Source organism: Helobdella robusta (assembly GCF_000326865.2).
Source record: "Helobdella robusta unplaced genomic scaffold HELROscaffold_4, whole genome shotgun sequence".
NCBI classification, from domain to species: domain Eukaryota; kingdom Metazoa; phylum Annelida; class Clitellata; order Rhynchobdellida; family Glossiphoniidae; genus Helobdella; species Helobdella robusta.
In genome coordinates this window covers 1,981,356-1,997,328 of record NW_008704902.1, presented here as the reverse complement: position 1 = coordinate 1,997,328, position 15,973 = coordinate 1,981,356, and the positions used below count along the sequence as shown (strand labels likewise).

Genomic DNA, 15,973 nt, shown 5'->3' with positions numbered 1-15,973 from the left:
AGAGGCATATGTAAGTAGAAGAAGGCATACACCATCTTCACATACGTTCATAGATGCACGGAAAAGTAGCACAAGCAAGAAATTCGTACACATGTGCACACAGCATACTTATCGCTGAACGATTGAAAGCTCAAAGACGTTCAAATGCTTTACTGCTTTGAATTTGTTGTTGTCCTTCTTGCTGTTGTTGTCGTTGCTGTCTTTTAATGTTGTTGCTGCGGTCGGTTGCCATGTCTGTCGAGCCATCTTGTTTTCATCATTTATAGAATTCTGCAGTTTTTCATTTTCTTTTTAAACTTATCATTTGAACAGTTAAATAAGTTATACTGTACACCTATGTGTGACGTATATGTGTGCGTATATATATATATAAATGTATATATAAATGTATATATATATATATATATATCAATTCAAGTGCGTATATGTGTGTAAATGTATATATATATATATATATATATATATATATATATATATCAATTCAAGTGCGTATATGTGTGTAAATGTATATATATATATATATATATATATATATATATATATATATAAATGTATATATATATAATTACTCATTTACATTGTTTGTTTTGGTTTGTAATAAGAATCCTGTTTGAAACAGCCAGGTAATTAATGACACGAGGCAATGCGATAAGCTGAATTGCAGCCGAACCAATCAACCAACCAATCAACCAACCAACCAACCAGCCAACCAACCAACCAACCAATTAACCCTGTGAATGCATTTTAAAAATGACATCAACATAACCAACCATCCAACCAGCCAGCATCAGAACATCAGAGGCATAACTTAAGCATCCATGATCAGCATCGATTAACATAGTACTCCAGCAACAAATTGACGCACACTACATACAAACAACGCAACGACGTCATCATCGTCGTCATCATCGTCGTCATCATCGTGGTGGTGGAAAAGAAGAAGAATAGCAAGAAGAGCGACAACAAACACATATACATAGAGTGCGCCATACTAATTATAATTTATCGGGAACATAATATTGCAGAAGGATCGCCTGATCTCTTCCATGTATAAGCACGCTCTTACTCTCGCCTTCCATGCATTCATATACATGCGCACATTTTCGAACGTTTGTCTTGCCTGCCTGCCTGCCTGCCTGCATGCATGCATGCTTCTGTCTTTATGTTCAACTAAATATTTGTTTTTGCATCTTTCTTTTTCGCTCTCTCCCTCTCTCTCTTTTTCTCTCTCCTTATATCTCTTTTTCTTTCTTTCTTTCCTTCATCTATTTCTATCTTTTCTTTTTCTTTTAGTGTGTGTGTACATTTGTTTTTGTTTTGTTAATTTGTGTTAAATGCGTGTCATCAGACAACAAATTATCAACATTTTTTTGATTGAATACTTCGAAAAAATAATCAATTGGCCACTGAAAGATGGTGCAAATGCACATTACATCTATCGTATGTTGTCGTTGAATTTTGAGATATTATTTGTTCATGTTATCATTTCAAAGTTAATCAACTTCATTTTGAACCTTTACAATCTTTTAAAACCATCCTACATCTAACATTTTATTCTCTCTTTAAAAGACGTTTGTCATTAGATTTGCATAAGCTTAGCACAAATATTATATTTCTATTACAAATATTATGCTTAAATTAACCGAAGAAAATTTGGGATTGGCAGCATTTTCTTTTCTGCCTGTTTTTCAACAACCGCACTGTCAGATTATTTTCACAAGTTGCCCAGAACACCATTGATATTTTTGACTCTCACATTCACCATCCGTCCTATCTAGTTTTGGCAGGCTCGGGTTTGATTACTATTGAATAGCTCTCAAATCTGACTGGTTTTGTAAAATAAATAGGTAAAGGTTTCAATGTTTTTTGAAGTTAAAAATAAGCGTATATAAATAATTATATAAATCATATATTCATATCATATATATAAATGCTCAATGACACAGAAAGTATTAGAAAAACAGAAAATTCTGAAATGCAGCCCTGCCAGCAAGCAAGGAAGGGAGAGTTGTAATTTATTTTCAGACACGCAGACGACGATTTGTTACTGTGAAAAATTTCTTATCAGAACTTTTGCTTGAGAAAAATTGTTGGTGTCAGATCTTGAGAATTTCAGCTGAGTTTGAATCCAAACTTGGACTTGAAAGTTTTTTTTCAAAATATGTATAAGCCACATTAAACAAAAAATGGTTTTTTGTATCACAATGTATTTGAAATTTAATTATTACAACTGTTTGCATCTTTATGATAAGACTTTGATCACATCAAAAAACAAACTGTTCAAATAAAAAAACATACAAATCGTTTGCATCAGCATACAAACCGTTTCCACCAGCGTACATACTGTTCACATCAACAAACAAGTGGTTCACCTCAACAAATTGTTCCCGTTCACATTAACATACGAACTGTTCACGTGAAAACCACAATTTGTTTACCTACCAGAATTATCAATCTTTATTCGTGTACTCATTATTGTGATTTTAAGAACATTCATTTGCTTCTTATTTGCAACATAAATTTTTAATTGATCAAAATTTTTAAATGATCAACAAAACAAAAAAAAGAATTGGTGAACATTTACAACATTTGCAATTCATCTACAAAAAAGTTATACAAATCTTTTAAAGATTTGAAAACATCATCCACCAATAAATGTTAACAAGGCTTCTCAAAAAAATTCCCATAGGAAGCAGTTTTGGTGTTGAGAACCAAAAAGGAACGCTGTGCAGTGCCGTGTAGTGTAGCAGTTTTCATTTATAATCAATTCTTAAATGCATCTCGTTAAAGATGTACTGTGGAAATGGAGTGTGTGGTGAGTGGGGTGTGCAGTAAAGTGGTGTGTCTCAGTGTGTACTCAAATGCTTCAGCAAAGAAATGAAAAATATTGAGGAATACAAAATGGAAAGATCTTTTGGTCGCTTGAGCATTCACAAAACAAAATAATTTCAAACGCGATGAAACATCTTGTAAAAGTTAACATCCAGAAAATGTTCTCTGGTCTGATTGCTCGGCGTGGAAATTTCGGCAATACAACCCTAATGTAATTTATAATTTTCATTCTGCCTTAAAATTGCTACAAATTTTTGGCTCCGTCCGCCAAGAAAAAATCTCACAGCAATTCAAATAAATTAAAACAGTTGATGACAAACTAATCTACGCCAAGAATGCATCAAAATTTATTAAGACAAGCCCAAATGCATATATATCTATATTGTATACACATATACATATATATATACATATATATATACATACATATATACACACGTATATAAACACCTAATATGTATATATGAAGTATGTGTGTGTGTGTGTGTGCATGCACGGAGAGTCATATATCGTGGTGAGGTTGCAAGCGAGCAGTGGGTGAGTGGAGGTGCGTACAGACTTGCAGAACAAAATGCATTCGTGTCTTAATCGATTTTATTATCGCCATTGCATTCATTTCACTAGTCGCTAACAAATATTTTGCACGCGCGCGCGCGCACGCACACACACACATATATACATATATATATATATAATCATATATATATGTATATATGTATATATATTCTTATGCATATATATGTATATATATATGCATGTTGTGTGCACATAAATTGAAAGAAAAGGCAAGATAGAGAGTAGAATGGAGATGATGAGGAGGAGGAGTGAGAGGTAATGAATAAGGAGAAACATGAAAGCATTAAATGTGCGGAAAAATTTAAAGAGACATTCAAGCTCCACTCTGCGGCGTGGTATGTTTGTATGTTTACATATGTATATAAATATATATATATGTATGTATATATAAATATATAAATTTGCATATATATATGGTTGTATATATGCATACTATGTATGTATGTGTGTATGTATGTATGTATGCATGCATATTGTTATGTATGTGCATGAAGCTAAGTACGCATGGATGCTTTAATATACATGCATGGGTGTGTGTGTGTGTGTAAGTTAAGAGTGCTTCATTGCACATGTGTATATACACGTTAGTGACATGTGATGTGACCTTGTTTCGCAAATGATTGTGTGTTCAAGTGTGTACGCGCGTTTTTTGTGCACGTGTGTGCTCTTGTGTTGGTGTGCTTGTGTGAAAATATTAAGAGGCATATTATTTGTATGTAAATTAATATGGGTACAACTGTACAGCAAAGAACAAAGAATTGAAGAATAAAAATCAAATTTTTAATGCACAATGCATGGAACTGGTAGTTGTGCATTCTTGGAGCTCAACTGATAGCTATTTGGTGTTGCTGTCGTTAATCTGAGAACCATATTCATTCATCATTCATTCATTCGTTCGTTCGTTCGTTCAATTATTCATTTGTTCATTCATTCATTCTTTCATTCATTTTTTAATTTATTCATTCATTACTGGCTTGCAACCTTATAAGTGTCTGTGTGACATTAAATTGTTGTCGTTGTTACCGGTCCTGATGAGGATGATGAGGATAGAGAATGAAATTTGTTGAATTGAAGCAAGATGATTACAGTCTCGATGTGAGTGGGAGTTGGATGAAAAGTTGATGACATTCGAAGGATAAAATAATTATACCTCAATAACGAGTGATGATGATGACAAGAACGATGATGATGATGATGGTGATTTGATGTTTTGATGAAAGTGGAGCGATGACATCGACTTTGGCCAAAATCACTGTTTGTTTCTTTGTAGGCTGAGCGTCAAAACATTCAGGCAACATTCGCATACAATACAAACCCCTGGTTTAACATCATTAAAAATGTTTTCTATATATTTCCCATAAAAAGGCAAATTTGTGTTTTAAGCACGGACGTGTGTGTAATATTCACACATAGTTGAATATTATATATTCATATAATCGGTCATGAGTAAATAATATATATATATATACAGTATACTTAAATACATACATACATGTATATATATATATATATATATATATATATATATATATAATGGATGAAAGTTCATATATTTTTTTGTACAATACAAACATGTGCATAGTGTGCGTATACACCAGCGTATGCACATGCAAGCATGGAAATGTTCGCTGACGAACGCACAAAGAAGCAAAGACAAACACATATTTCATTTACACACGCACAGAGGCACACGGGCAGAGATGCACGCACACTCAGGCAGGCAGGCAGGCAGGCATCTACATAACACATAGTATATGCTCTCGGCATATGAGCGACAAGATTTCATGCGATTGCTTCTTTCTTTCGCTGTCTGTTCTGTCGAGATGATGATGACGATGACGACGACGACGATGACGTCGAAGATAATGACGACGACCGAGATGAAGATGACAACGATAACGATGAAAATGATGAAGATGATGAAGAGGAAGACGATGAAGAAGATGAAGAGGATGATGAAGAATATGAAGATGACAACGATAAAAATGAAAATGATGAAGAAGAAGATGATGAAGAAGATGAAGAGGATGATGAAGAATATTAAGATGAAGATGAAAACGATAAAAATGAAGATGATGAAAAAGAAGAGGAAGACGATGAAGATGATAATGAAAAAGATGAAGATGAAGACGATGAAAAAGATGAAGAGGATAATGAAGATGAAGATGAAAACGATAGCGATGAAGATGATGAAAATGAGGAAGATAGGATGAAGACGAGGAGAATGAGAATGGTGACGTAGATAAAATGGCGACGAAGATGACGACGGTGTAATGTATGGCTGCTTTGTTTCGATGATCATATTCAATAAATGGCATATTGCAAAGAAATGAAAATTGATACAAATTCATTTATGAACAGATTAAAAACTTCCATATCCTAAAACGTTGTGTAATAAAAATCGAATACACGTCTGAACGTGTGTGCGAGCCTACATGTGTAGATCAAGGCGAATAAACTAAAATCATAAAAACTGTCATTAAACTACGATATTTATTTAATTATTTGAATAAGCATGCATGCTTTCTTCAACACTCATTGATTAGCATCATAATCTCTCTCTCTCTCTCTCTCTCTCTCTCTCTCTCTCTCTCTCTCTCTCTCTCTCTCTCTCTCTCTCTCTGTTTCATACACACACGCGCGCGCGCGCGCACACACACGCACACACTCATATTTACGCTAAATTGATATACCTTGCACGCATTTAAGTATGGATCTAGGAGGAGAATGGAAAATCTTAAATTGAGGCATGTTTAACTGAAGTTGTTTCCGCTTGCAAGTTAACAAGCGAGCGTGCATGTTGTATAATATACACAATTACACGCGTACCTACACACATACATAAAATAGTATACACACACATAACAATAAGCAGACGCATAAACGCATATTCATGCATACATACACACGCATACAGGCAGACATATATGCTTGTATAAAGACGCGTATATTTATTTATGCATGCATGCAAACATAACCACAAATAAATTCCTTGAATGCACACATATTAACAGACATATGTTAGTCAGTGCATTTTTGTTTATTTTATGCACGAACATTTTCTAGATATTTTTGTAAACAAATATGAATATAAACATATAAATATATACTTTTGTAAATATATATATTATATATATATATATGTGGTAATATAAAAGTATATATATATATATATATATATATATATATATATATATATATGATATGTTATGTTGTTTATATGGACATATGTTATTTATATGAGCATGCATTTTTGCACGCTTGTATTATTTGATATGAATTGTATAAGGAGCATGTTCCCTCCGTTGTTTCCTCATGTACGGCTGTGTACGATGCGAACGAAGCTTTTGATACTTGTTTATTCATTATACATTATTCATTAGAAGAGAGATTGCCTGTAGATGTTGGCGGTTGTGGTGTTAAGTATTAAAGTCGTCCATCCGTTCGTTATCTCACATTCCTCACTTTATTGGCAGTAATCAGTTATCTCTTCAAACGTTCGTTCGTCTGTCTGTCTGTTTGTTTATCTCTTTGCTTATCTGTTCGTTTGTAGCTTGGTTTAAATTTTTTAACAATGAAAAAGATTTTTCTGAAAATATAAAAACTAATGGAGGTACAAGTTTAGGATTTTTATCAGACATTAAAAGTTTGGAATTTGACTTGAAAAATTTTATGAATTTATCGACTGGTTATTGGAAACCGCTCACTGCAAAAGGAAATCAGCTTACTGGTTTCACAATATTTCGTAACTGTTACAATGGACATAGATTCAGTGTTTGATCACAAAAGCCTGAACAGTGATATAAACATTAACATTAGCAATATTAACGACAACATCAACAGTCTCAACAACAACATAAACAACATCAGTTATAGCACTTCAAATGGAGTATCGTTCAACAGACATGACAACGATATTGATAAAATTTTCAACAAGAACGTCAGTACCGACAACAATAACAACAATATCGACAACAACAACATTTTCGTCAACAACATCAACAGCAACAATAAATTAAAATCCGAGAGCATGCAAACAACAAAATCAGAAACTTCAGCGCAATTCAACAAAGAAAACACAGTTGAAATAATGAGCCAAGAAGATCACCAAACAGCGAACTGTAGCGAAATTTTAAACAGTTTCAGCACACCAACAGCACTTAATAACAATTCAAACGACAACACTTCTCACGATAATTCATTCCTAGAAAACATGCCTATTTTGCAAAATTCAACTAGCGATAAGAATAAAAACGGCATTAAAAACGATAAAAGTATCGAAACAAAATCAAACAAGAGCAGTGAGAAAAAGAACAACAGCAGCAGTAGCAGTAGCGGTAGTAGTAGTAGTGGTAGTGGTGGTGGTTTAAGTCATTGCAGATCTTCTACAACGTCATCCACACACGTGACAAACAGCGTCAAAGATTCAACTTCAATGCCACCTCTGAACGTCTCAGAGAGTAGCACCTCGTCACATTGTCTGAAGTACTCACACAGCGCTGCCAACAGTTGCGAAACAAATCTTTTTAAAATGGGTGTCACCGGCGTTAACAATCAAAATAAAAACGACGAGGATGCAGCCAGTTTTAGTAACAACAACAACAATAACAACAATAACAACAACAACAATAACAACATCAACAACAACTTCACCAAAAGCAATGTTAACACTAACATTAACGATATTGGCGACGAGGACGTTAAACTTAGTAGCGGTTTAACAAACCAACGTAATTCTAAAGCCGGAGCATCATCATTATCAACCTCAGCTGCATCATCATCATCACCATCAACTTCATCATGTGTTTCATCATCAGCCTCACTACCACCACCATCAACAACATCATCATTTTTAACATCGGTTGGATCAACACTATCAGCATCAACAAAAACATCATCTTCATCAGCACTACCATCTGCAGCTGCAGCAACAACATCACAAGAAGGTTCTTTTTCAAGTTTCAATGACCTGATAACACAACTGACAAAATCAGATGAGCAGACGAACAAGAACGATCTCATCAAAAGCCGGGATAATTTGAATTTGAAGCAGGCCCTCAAGAGTTACATCGCTGCTGAAGATTTCTTTCAAACGGACAACGTAGCCAGCGCACATCAATCCAATGCCAACGACATTCAACAATTCAGACGCGATGAAACTGCAGGTCTGTGCGATCTTCAAAGTTTCAATTATAAATATAATAGAAATTACAATGTAAATAACAACAACGTGCTCGCTCCATCGTATAATTCATTTTTCGGAAACAAGATGTTCTCCAGCACTAACAATAAAATCAGCGCTGATGACAATTTGAGAGATGATGATGATGATGATGAGGTTGGCGGACATGCGCATGACAACAAACAAAAAAACATTCAAACAAATAATGGCGACAAAACAAATATTAATGCTAGCAGAATAGCGAAGAACGTTATTAAATACAACAATAGCGGGGAGAGTCAGAGTAATGACTCAGGCTCTCGTCCTGACTATCAATCTGTCCCGTTCAACAACTACAGCCATTACAACACTAATATCAGCAACAATGGCAATATCAATAATTGCAATCTTGATAATACCTCAAATACAAAATGCAGCCCATTTATGAGCAGCGGCGATGCGAAGGTGAATAATTGCAGGAACCAGCAGGATAACAGCAACAAAGGGCACTATGATGACTCGTCCGATACATCGAAAGACAGAGAATGCAGCACGTTCAACAGATCAACCGCTGAATGTAGTGAGCCAGCTGAAAGGAAACAATCCATCGAACACGTACAACCGAATCGAGGAAAGGAGTTCTCCAATCCTTCTCAGTCGGCCGTTTGTCAGGATGCCAACGTCCCTGCACTTCAAACTGCTGTTTTTAATGATGCTAATGATAACAAGGAGGAGGAGGAGGATGAAGACGATAGTAATTGGAAATATGTCGATGACTGTATATCGTGCGCAAGGACAACGATGACATGCGATTGGAAGAAAAGTTATGGAGATGCCTTGAAATCATCAAAAATAACGAAAACGGAATCAAGTCAGTTATAAAATTTTAAACAACATATTAAGAGCGTTTTCTGTGTGTTCTATTGATTTAATTGTTGAAACTTGAATTTAAACTAATTTGTTTAGGACCACCTGTTCCGTGGTTAATAAGATCAATGACGGAAAGCAACATTTACAAAAACAAAGGTCTGTTTCTGAACTTTCCTCTTTTTAAACACTTCATTTACAAAGTATATATTGATGTAGACAAAATTAACTTTGACATAAAATTGCAGATATATGTCCACAAAACGTGAATAGGAGAAAAAAATCAACTCCACAAAAAGCTGCATTTCACCTACAAAGTCAATTAGATGCTGACGGCACGCATTCCAAATCTTCATCTGCACATTCCATGCAAAGCGAGGCTAATGAATTCGTATTTCCTCAGACTTGCACAAAGACATCACCATCCTCGGCTCCACCATCAACCCCAGTTTCAAATGCTACAAAGTCGGAAACCAGATCAAGTAGTACTGCCACCCTCCCGAAATCGAGCAAACGAACTGTCGAGTCAACATCCTCTCCGCTACATTCCTGGCTCAATTCGAGAGGTTACAGGCAGTATTTAATGCATCGACATTTAACCATATAAATCAAATTTTAAACTATAAAAAAAATGGATGCAAGAATGAACTTTAGTTTGAAAAGTTTTTATTTTCAATTCAGGCTCAACACAGAGACAAGAATTTAACCAGATGGACAGTAACTGGCTGAATGCATATTATACAAATTTGTTCTTTTCATCACTGCCGCTGATGAGTTCGCATGCTGTCAATCCGTTTTTTTTACCTCCGTTTTTGCCATTCTCACAATATTTCAACAATTCATACAACTTTCTACCAAAGTTTCCGCAAGCATCAATTCCAATCACTCCAACCTCACTGTCATCTTCAAAAACAAATTCGCCGTTGAATAAATTTGGTTCTCCTGATATGTTGAGCAGTAAAATTGATGCACCACCTCTTTTGAAAGATGGGTTATTAAGTGGAGGCATCAGCAGAACTCCAGAAGAGAATTATCAATTTTCCATGTTGCCACCATTTTGGTTCGGCAATAACAACGGTGAAGCGACTTTAGACAAAGAAGCTAACAAACTGTCCAACACCCTAGCGACAAAACGCAAACATGCTCTCGGTAATGATTTTGCTGACAGTAACGTTGTCGGTTCAAGCAGCAATGCGTTAGACTTGTCGAAAAGCAATAACGGCCCGTCGAGTAATAGTAAAAAATCGAAAAAAATATCCCAAAGCCAAATGAGTAAACAAAATTCAAACGACCCTTCATATCATGGCTTATTCAATCAACAATCTTCAAGCAAGTTATTCAGCAACCAAAGTTACAATTATATGAAACAAAATTCATCAGATTTCAAAAAACCAGGCAAGCCAGTTTATGCTTCGTCATCCAAAAGTGATGATGCTGGATCAAATATGATAATGAACGGGAATTTTTCAAGCAAGCCTTCCTTTTGTCAAGGTTTGTTTCCTAACAACTCCGATTTGTCACCGCATCGCAACCAGAGCGAAAGATTTCCGGGCACTGAGTCAAGCTGGCTATCGAGTGACTTTCTTCTGCAACCTCCACTATTTTCGGCTCCAAGGTTCTTGAAATGGTCAGTCCAAGAATTAGCTGAATACGTAGCATCACTGGACGGTTGCGCAGAAACAGCCAGAGTAAGTGCATGTAGCTAAATTGATGTCTCGCTTTAAACGAAGGTTATCGCATTATCATAATTGCTTTCATTTTATGTTTTAAAACTTCTGTAGGCTCTCAAAAATAATGGAATAAGTGGGAGTCAATTGCCCTACTTGACACTGGACCATATGACACAGAACCTAGGTTTAAACATGGCTTCAGCTCAGAGTTTGATGACCATCGTCAGAAATCTTCTGTCCATTTCTTTTCCACCTGATGTCGGGATGTGATTTTTCACGTCCAACTAATATTGTTAATCTCTGTAATGTTATAAATACTATTTTGTTAAACTAATAAAACTGCAGTGGAAATGAACGACACGCTTGTGACGTTCTTTCCAAATTTAAACAATTCAAATTTATATCGTATCCATGTATGTATATTCTGTGCAATAAACATCCGTAGACGTTTTTATTGGTGAAAAAAAAATTTGATACAAAATTGTAAATAGCCATTAAACTATTCTGAAAGACGAACACCATGCCGTTAGAACACGCTGGTATAAGAAGACTCTTTCGACCCAACCTTTTCTTTCATAAAACATTCTAATGAATAATAATTGTCAGAAAACATTTTATATAAAAATAAATTAAACGGTATTCAATGTCCATAACAAAAAATTGAAAATTTTCAAATTAACCCATAATTATCAACACCTGAAAATAAATAAGCCGAATGAATTTAAGATAATGAAAGCATAAACCAAAAACTCTAGCAGTCTAACAACACTAAAATTAGATAAACTGATATGAAAATTATGTTAATATTGTTCAAGTTAATGACCATACGCCATATGTAATTCAGAAAAAATATCTTCATACAGTGCATTAGGAGCAACATCGTTAGCTGTTGCATTATTTATAGCCATTTAAAATGATCTATTAATGTACTTTACATATCTAATGATTGATTGAGGTTGAGACAGAATGTTGAACATGAAAACAAAACACTAGCAGGCACGTGAAACAAAAAACTAAAGTGAATCAAATGACCATGGATCATAAACCAACCATTAACGTCCCAATAATTTTTAAACATAGTTCCAGAGGAAACAAATTGCTACATTACAGTAAAATTAAAAGCGTTGTTATATATGTATATTGCTTAAAAAAGAATAAAATTTGTAACAGAAACATTTATCAGAAGCATCAAAAACCCAAATCACTTATTTGTTTCGAGATCCTAATTGCTTGCAACAATTCATCCAAAATTTACAATAAAGCGAAAATGTGTAAGTGGTAAAGCATGTATGCGTATTTTTATGTGTTCGACAAAAGTATATTTAAGTGTACACACACACACATATACTTTAATACATATGTATAAGTAATGTATTTATATAGATATATGTATGTGTGTATTCTTGCGATTCGATCTGAATAAAAATGTGATGGACGCGTGCACAATAAGTATTCACAACATAATATATAAACAGTGTATTAATACATTCATGCACAAATAACTTTGTATCTCCACATATTCATCTGCACGTGTTGATGAAAGTTGGATCATCCAAGTTACAGGAAATCTTGTAATGAATCGACCTAAGCCCGCCTTTTATGGAAGTGCATCATCAGTGTGTGCTCGGGCAGGCAGGAGTCTCCCATCCCACCTCCATCCATAACTGCTAACACATACTTTAAAGTATTTATTGAATCAAATGACATTTCTTCATATTATAATTAAACGATATATATATTATAGCTCCAAAAGAAACAATGTGTGTAACACACATTATATATTTATGAACAGAACACATTGAGTTACATATTTACACAATTAGAATATAATTACATTAACACCATCCATCCATCATCATTGTTGGAAGATGCAAGCATGAACTTTTCAAAGTGAGGAGGAACTAATCTTCAATTTAAAAAATTTAAAACAACCATTATAAGAGGATATCCATTACAGCCAATAAAAAATAAAGAATTTTAAAAACGCACTAAAATCTACTACTTTCATTGCTTTAAAACAAAACGTACAAAAAATAGCTATCAATCAACCAAAAACATTTAATAAGAAAAAAAAAACTTTAAAAAAATTGAAAAACGTAGAAATAAATTACGAATTGTTGGTTCACACATCACTTATATGCAGACAAACACACATATACTAAAATTATATAAACAAACAAACAAACACACACACACACACACACACACATATATATATATAATTTATAAACACATATCCGTCAAAATACATACACGGTATATGCATGCACGTGTATGCTCTTGTGAAATTCAAAAATCATGTCTATGAACTTAAATGTGAATGACTGAATAATCTACATATCGAAATTCCATTAAAAAGTTAATTCATAACCATATAATCTAGGCTGAATACAAATTTACAGTTGGTTGGTTATTCAGTGATTAAATACATTCAACTACATTCCAGGTGAGTTTAACGAATTGAATAAATGCATTCGTACGATGAAAATCATAAAGACCATTAACATTTATGCCTTTTTTCAAACAAAAGTATCAAATAATATCTTGTAAAACCTGAAAATAAAATAATAAAATAGCAAAAATGTTATTTAATTTATAAATTGAGTTTTAAGTCTAAAAAGAAATCTGAACATTTGATCAGATACTTTAAGCTGGCTTTACAATATTTTAGTAAAGAGTTGTAGCAAATAGTACAACACAAAAAAAATTTTTAAATGTTTATTAACCAAAATGAAACTTAACAAATTTAACGAAGTTGAAAATATGGTCGAGATTAACGAAGAAATGAAAATAAAAAAATGATTCCCCATTCATTCTAAGTTGTAAAAACGATTAACTCACATTCACGTTACACACACATTCGCACATTATTGTCATTTCAGAAAATTGAAAACCAACTAAAATAGTAACAGTCACAATCAACATCCTCACCATCATCATAACATTTTCTGGACATTATAACCATCATCATTATCCTGCTAACTCAGCACAGGCAAACCCTACATCAAAGTTAACCATTTATCGATTGGTTTGAATCAATAAATAAATAAATCAATCAATCAGTCAGTCAATCAGTCAATGAAATTTCGTCTATCAACACATTCAACAAATAATTTCAACCGCTAGATAATAACATTTTTTCTTAAATAAAATCAATCAATCAATCAACATAGACCATGCAATTAAATAATAACATTGGCAATAAATTAATCACGACACATCAATGAATTATTATTCATACGACCAACTCAACACCATTGCGAACAATCAACCATCCATATATCCATCCATCCATCCATCCATCAATCAATCAATCAAACATTAACTAATATGCTCACTCATTCATTCATTTCTCCTCCTTCTCTTTGATCTTCGTGCAATCTGCAGCCTTGTGACCAGTCTGTCCACAATTATAACACTTCATAGGGTCTGCCTTGTTGAAACAATTCCTCGCTATGTGGCCCTTTTTGTTGCACCTATTTAGGAAATCAATAAAAATCAACATTAGTAGTTAAAAGGTGTAGAGGTATTTATAAGAATCAAGTAATGAGGCATTACTTGATTACATCAGAGGCATTGGATGTTGTTCAGGCAGTAGAGGCATGTATACATTCAAATATCATTAATTCATAATCAGTTGGTTTAATTTTTTCAAATTCTTTTGGTTTGAATGTACACATTCAAATATCATTAATTTATAACCAGTTGGTTTAATTTTTTCAAATTCTTTTGGTTTGAATTTTTATTTCCCTCTGTTTTATATAATCCTACCATCAGTACTTGGACCTGGGACATATAAGTAATATTACAACTTACACCTAACCTTCACCCAGGTCCTTTTCATATGATTTTTACTTTATAATTCTAATTCACTTTGTTTCAAACAAATTTACTAAACCATACAACAATACAACATACAAAAGCTATTCATTACAAACAAGCTTTCAGTTTGTTACTGTTGCCAAAATAACGTCTCCATAACAACCAGTGCCGAGCGACATCACAGTTAACAACATTTAATTGCAAAAACAATTATACAAGCAACAAGCAGTATAAGAGAATACATAGAACGAACTTGTAGCAAACGATAGGAGCCTCATCCTCATAATCACCCTCTCCAGCATTGGGACAGTTGAATGATAGGTGGCCCTTCATCCCACAACTGTAACATTCACGCGTTTCCTCTTTGGTCTCTGTACAATCACGAGCCAGATGACCTTTCTGTCCACACTGGTAACATTCTCTGGCATCTCCTGCTGTACAGTCCCTCTGCAAGTGCCCTGGCTGGCCACAATTGTAACAGGAATCTGCTGGGCACAAGTACATATGTAGGCATAATATGCATTTACAAACAAATTTACACAATCAGTTTGAATAGACCAGTGCTTGATAAATAATTGCTTTAATAAGTTGAAAATGCTACAAAAGAAAGATGAATGACCATTTTTAAAAGTATTGAGCAAAAATATTGCGTAAATTATGAAAGGAAATTATTTTTTCTTGGGAAACTGTCAAAGCATAAAAATAGTTGCATGTTTTTAATATTTAGTTAAAAGAGAAAAATATTTAAAATTGACAGCACAGCAATTCACATACAAAAGCAGAACTGAATGGAAATAATGGAGTTATAACAAATGAACAGATAAATCAAACCAGCTTCCTGAGGTTGGTTGCAATCCTTGGCAATGTGCCCAAGTTGGTTGCATTTGTAGCATCTTTCTTGCTCCTCTCTGCAGTCTCGAGCATAATGTCCAACTCTGTTGCACTTGAAGCACCTTTCGGCTGTTCATTAAGTCGGTCATCAAATAATTGAATAAGATTAAAATGATTTTCTAATGCAGAATATAAATTTAGTAAATAGATGTTT

At 34.0% G+C, this 15,973-nt stretch overlaps 2 protein-coding genes across 2 annotated transcripts; both read left to right on the top strand.

Annotated features, from left to right (window-relative positions):
* Positions 1 to 5,258: 5,258 nt before the first annotated feature.
* Positions 5,259 to 5,621, top strand: HELRODRAFT_162238 (hypothetical protein; the record flags this gene model as incomplete). Its single annotated transcript, XM_009024501.1, has 1 exon — positions 5,259 to 5,621. The coding sequence occupies one exon, from the start codon at positions 5,259 to 5,261 to the stop codon at positions 5,619 to 5,621; it is 363 nt and encodes a 120-aa protein (XP_009022749.1).
* A 1,544-nt stretch (positions 5,622 to 7,165) lies between these two features.
* Positions 7,166 to 11,376, top strand: HELRODRAFT_162237 (hypothetical protein; the record flags this gene model as incomplete). Its single annotated transcript, XM_009024500.1, has 5 exons — positions 7,166 to 9,440; positions 9,536 to 9,595; positions 9,685 to 10,002; positions 10,118 to 11,124; positions 11,218 to 11,376. 5 exons carry the CDS (start codon positions 7,166 to 7,168, stop codon positions 11,374 to 11,376), a joined length of 3,819 nt encoding a protein of 1,272 aa, XP_009022748.1.
* Positions 11,377 to 15,973: the final 4,597 nt, after the last annotated feature.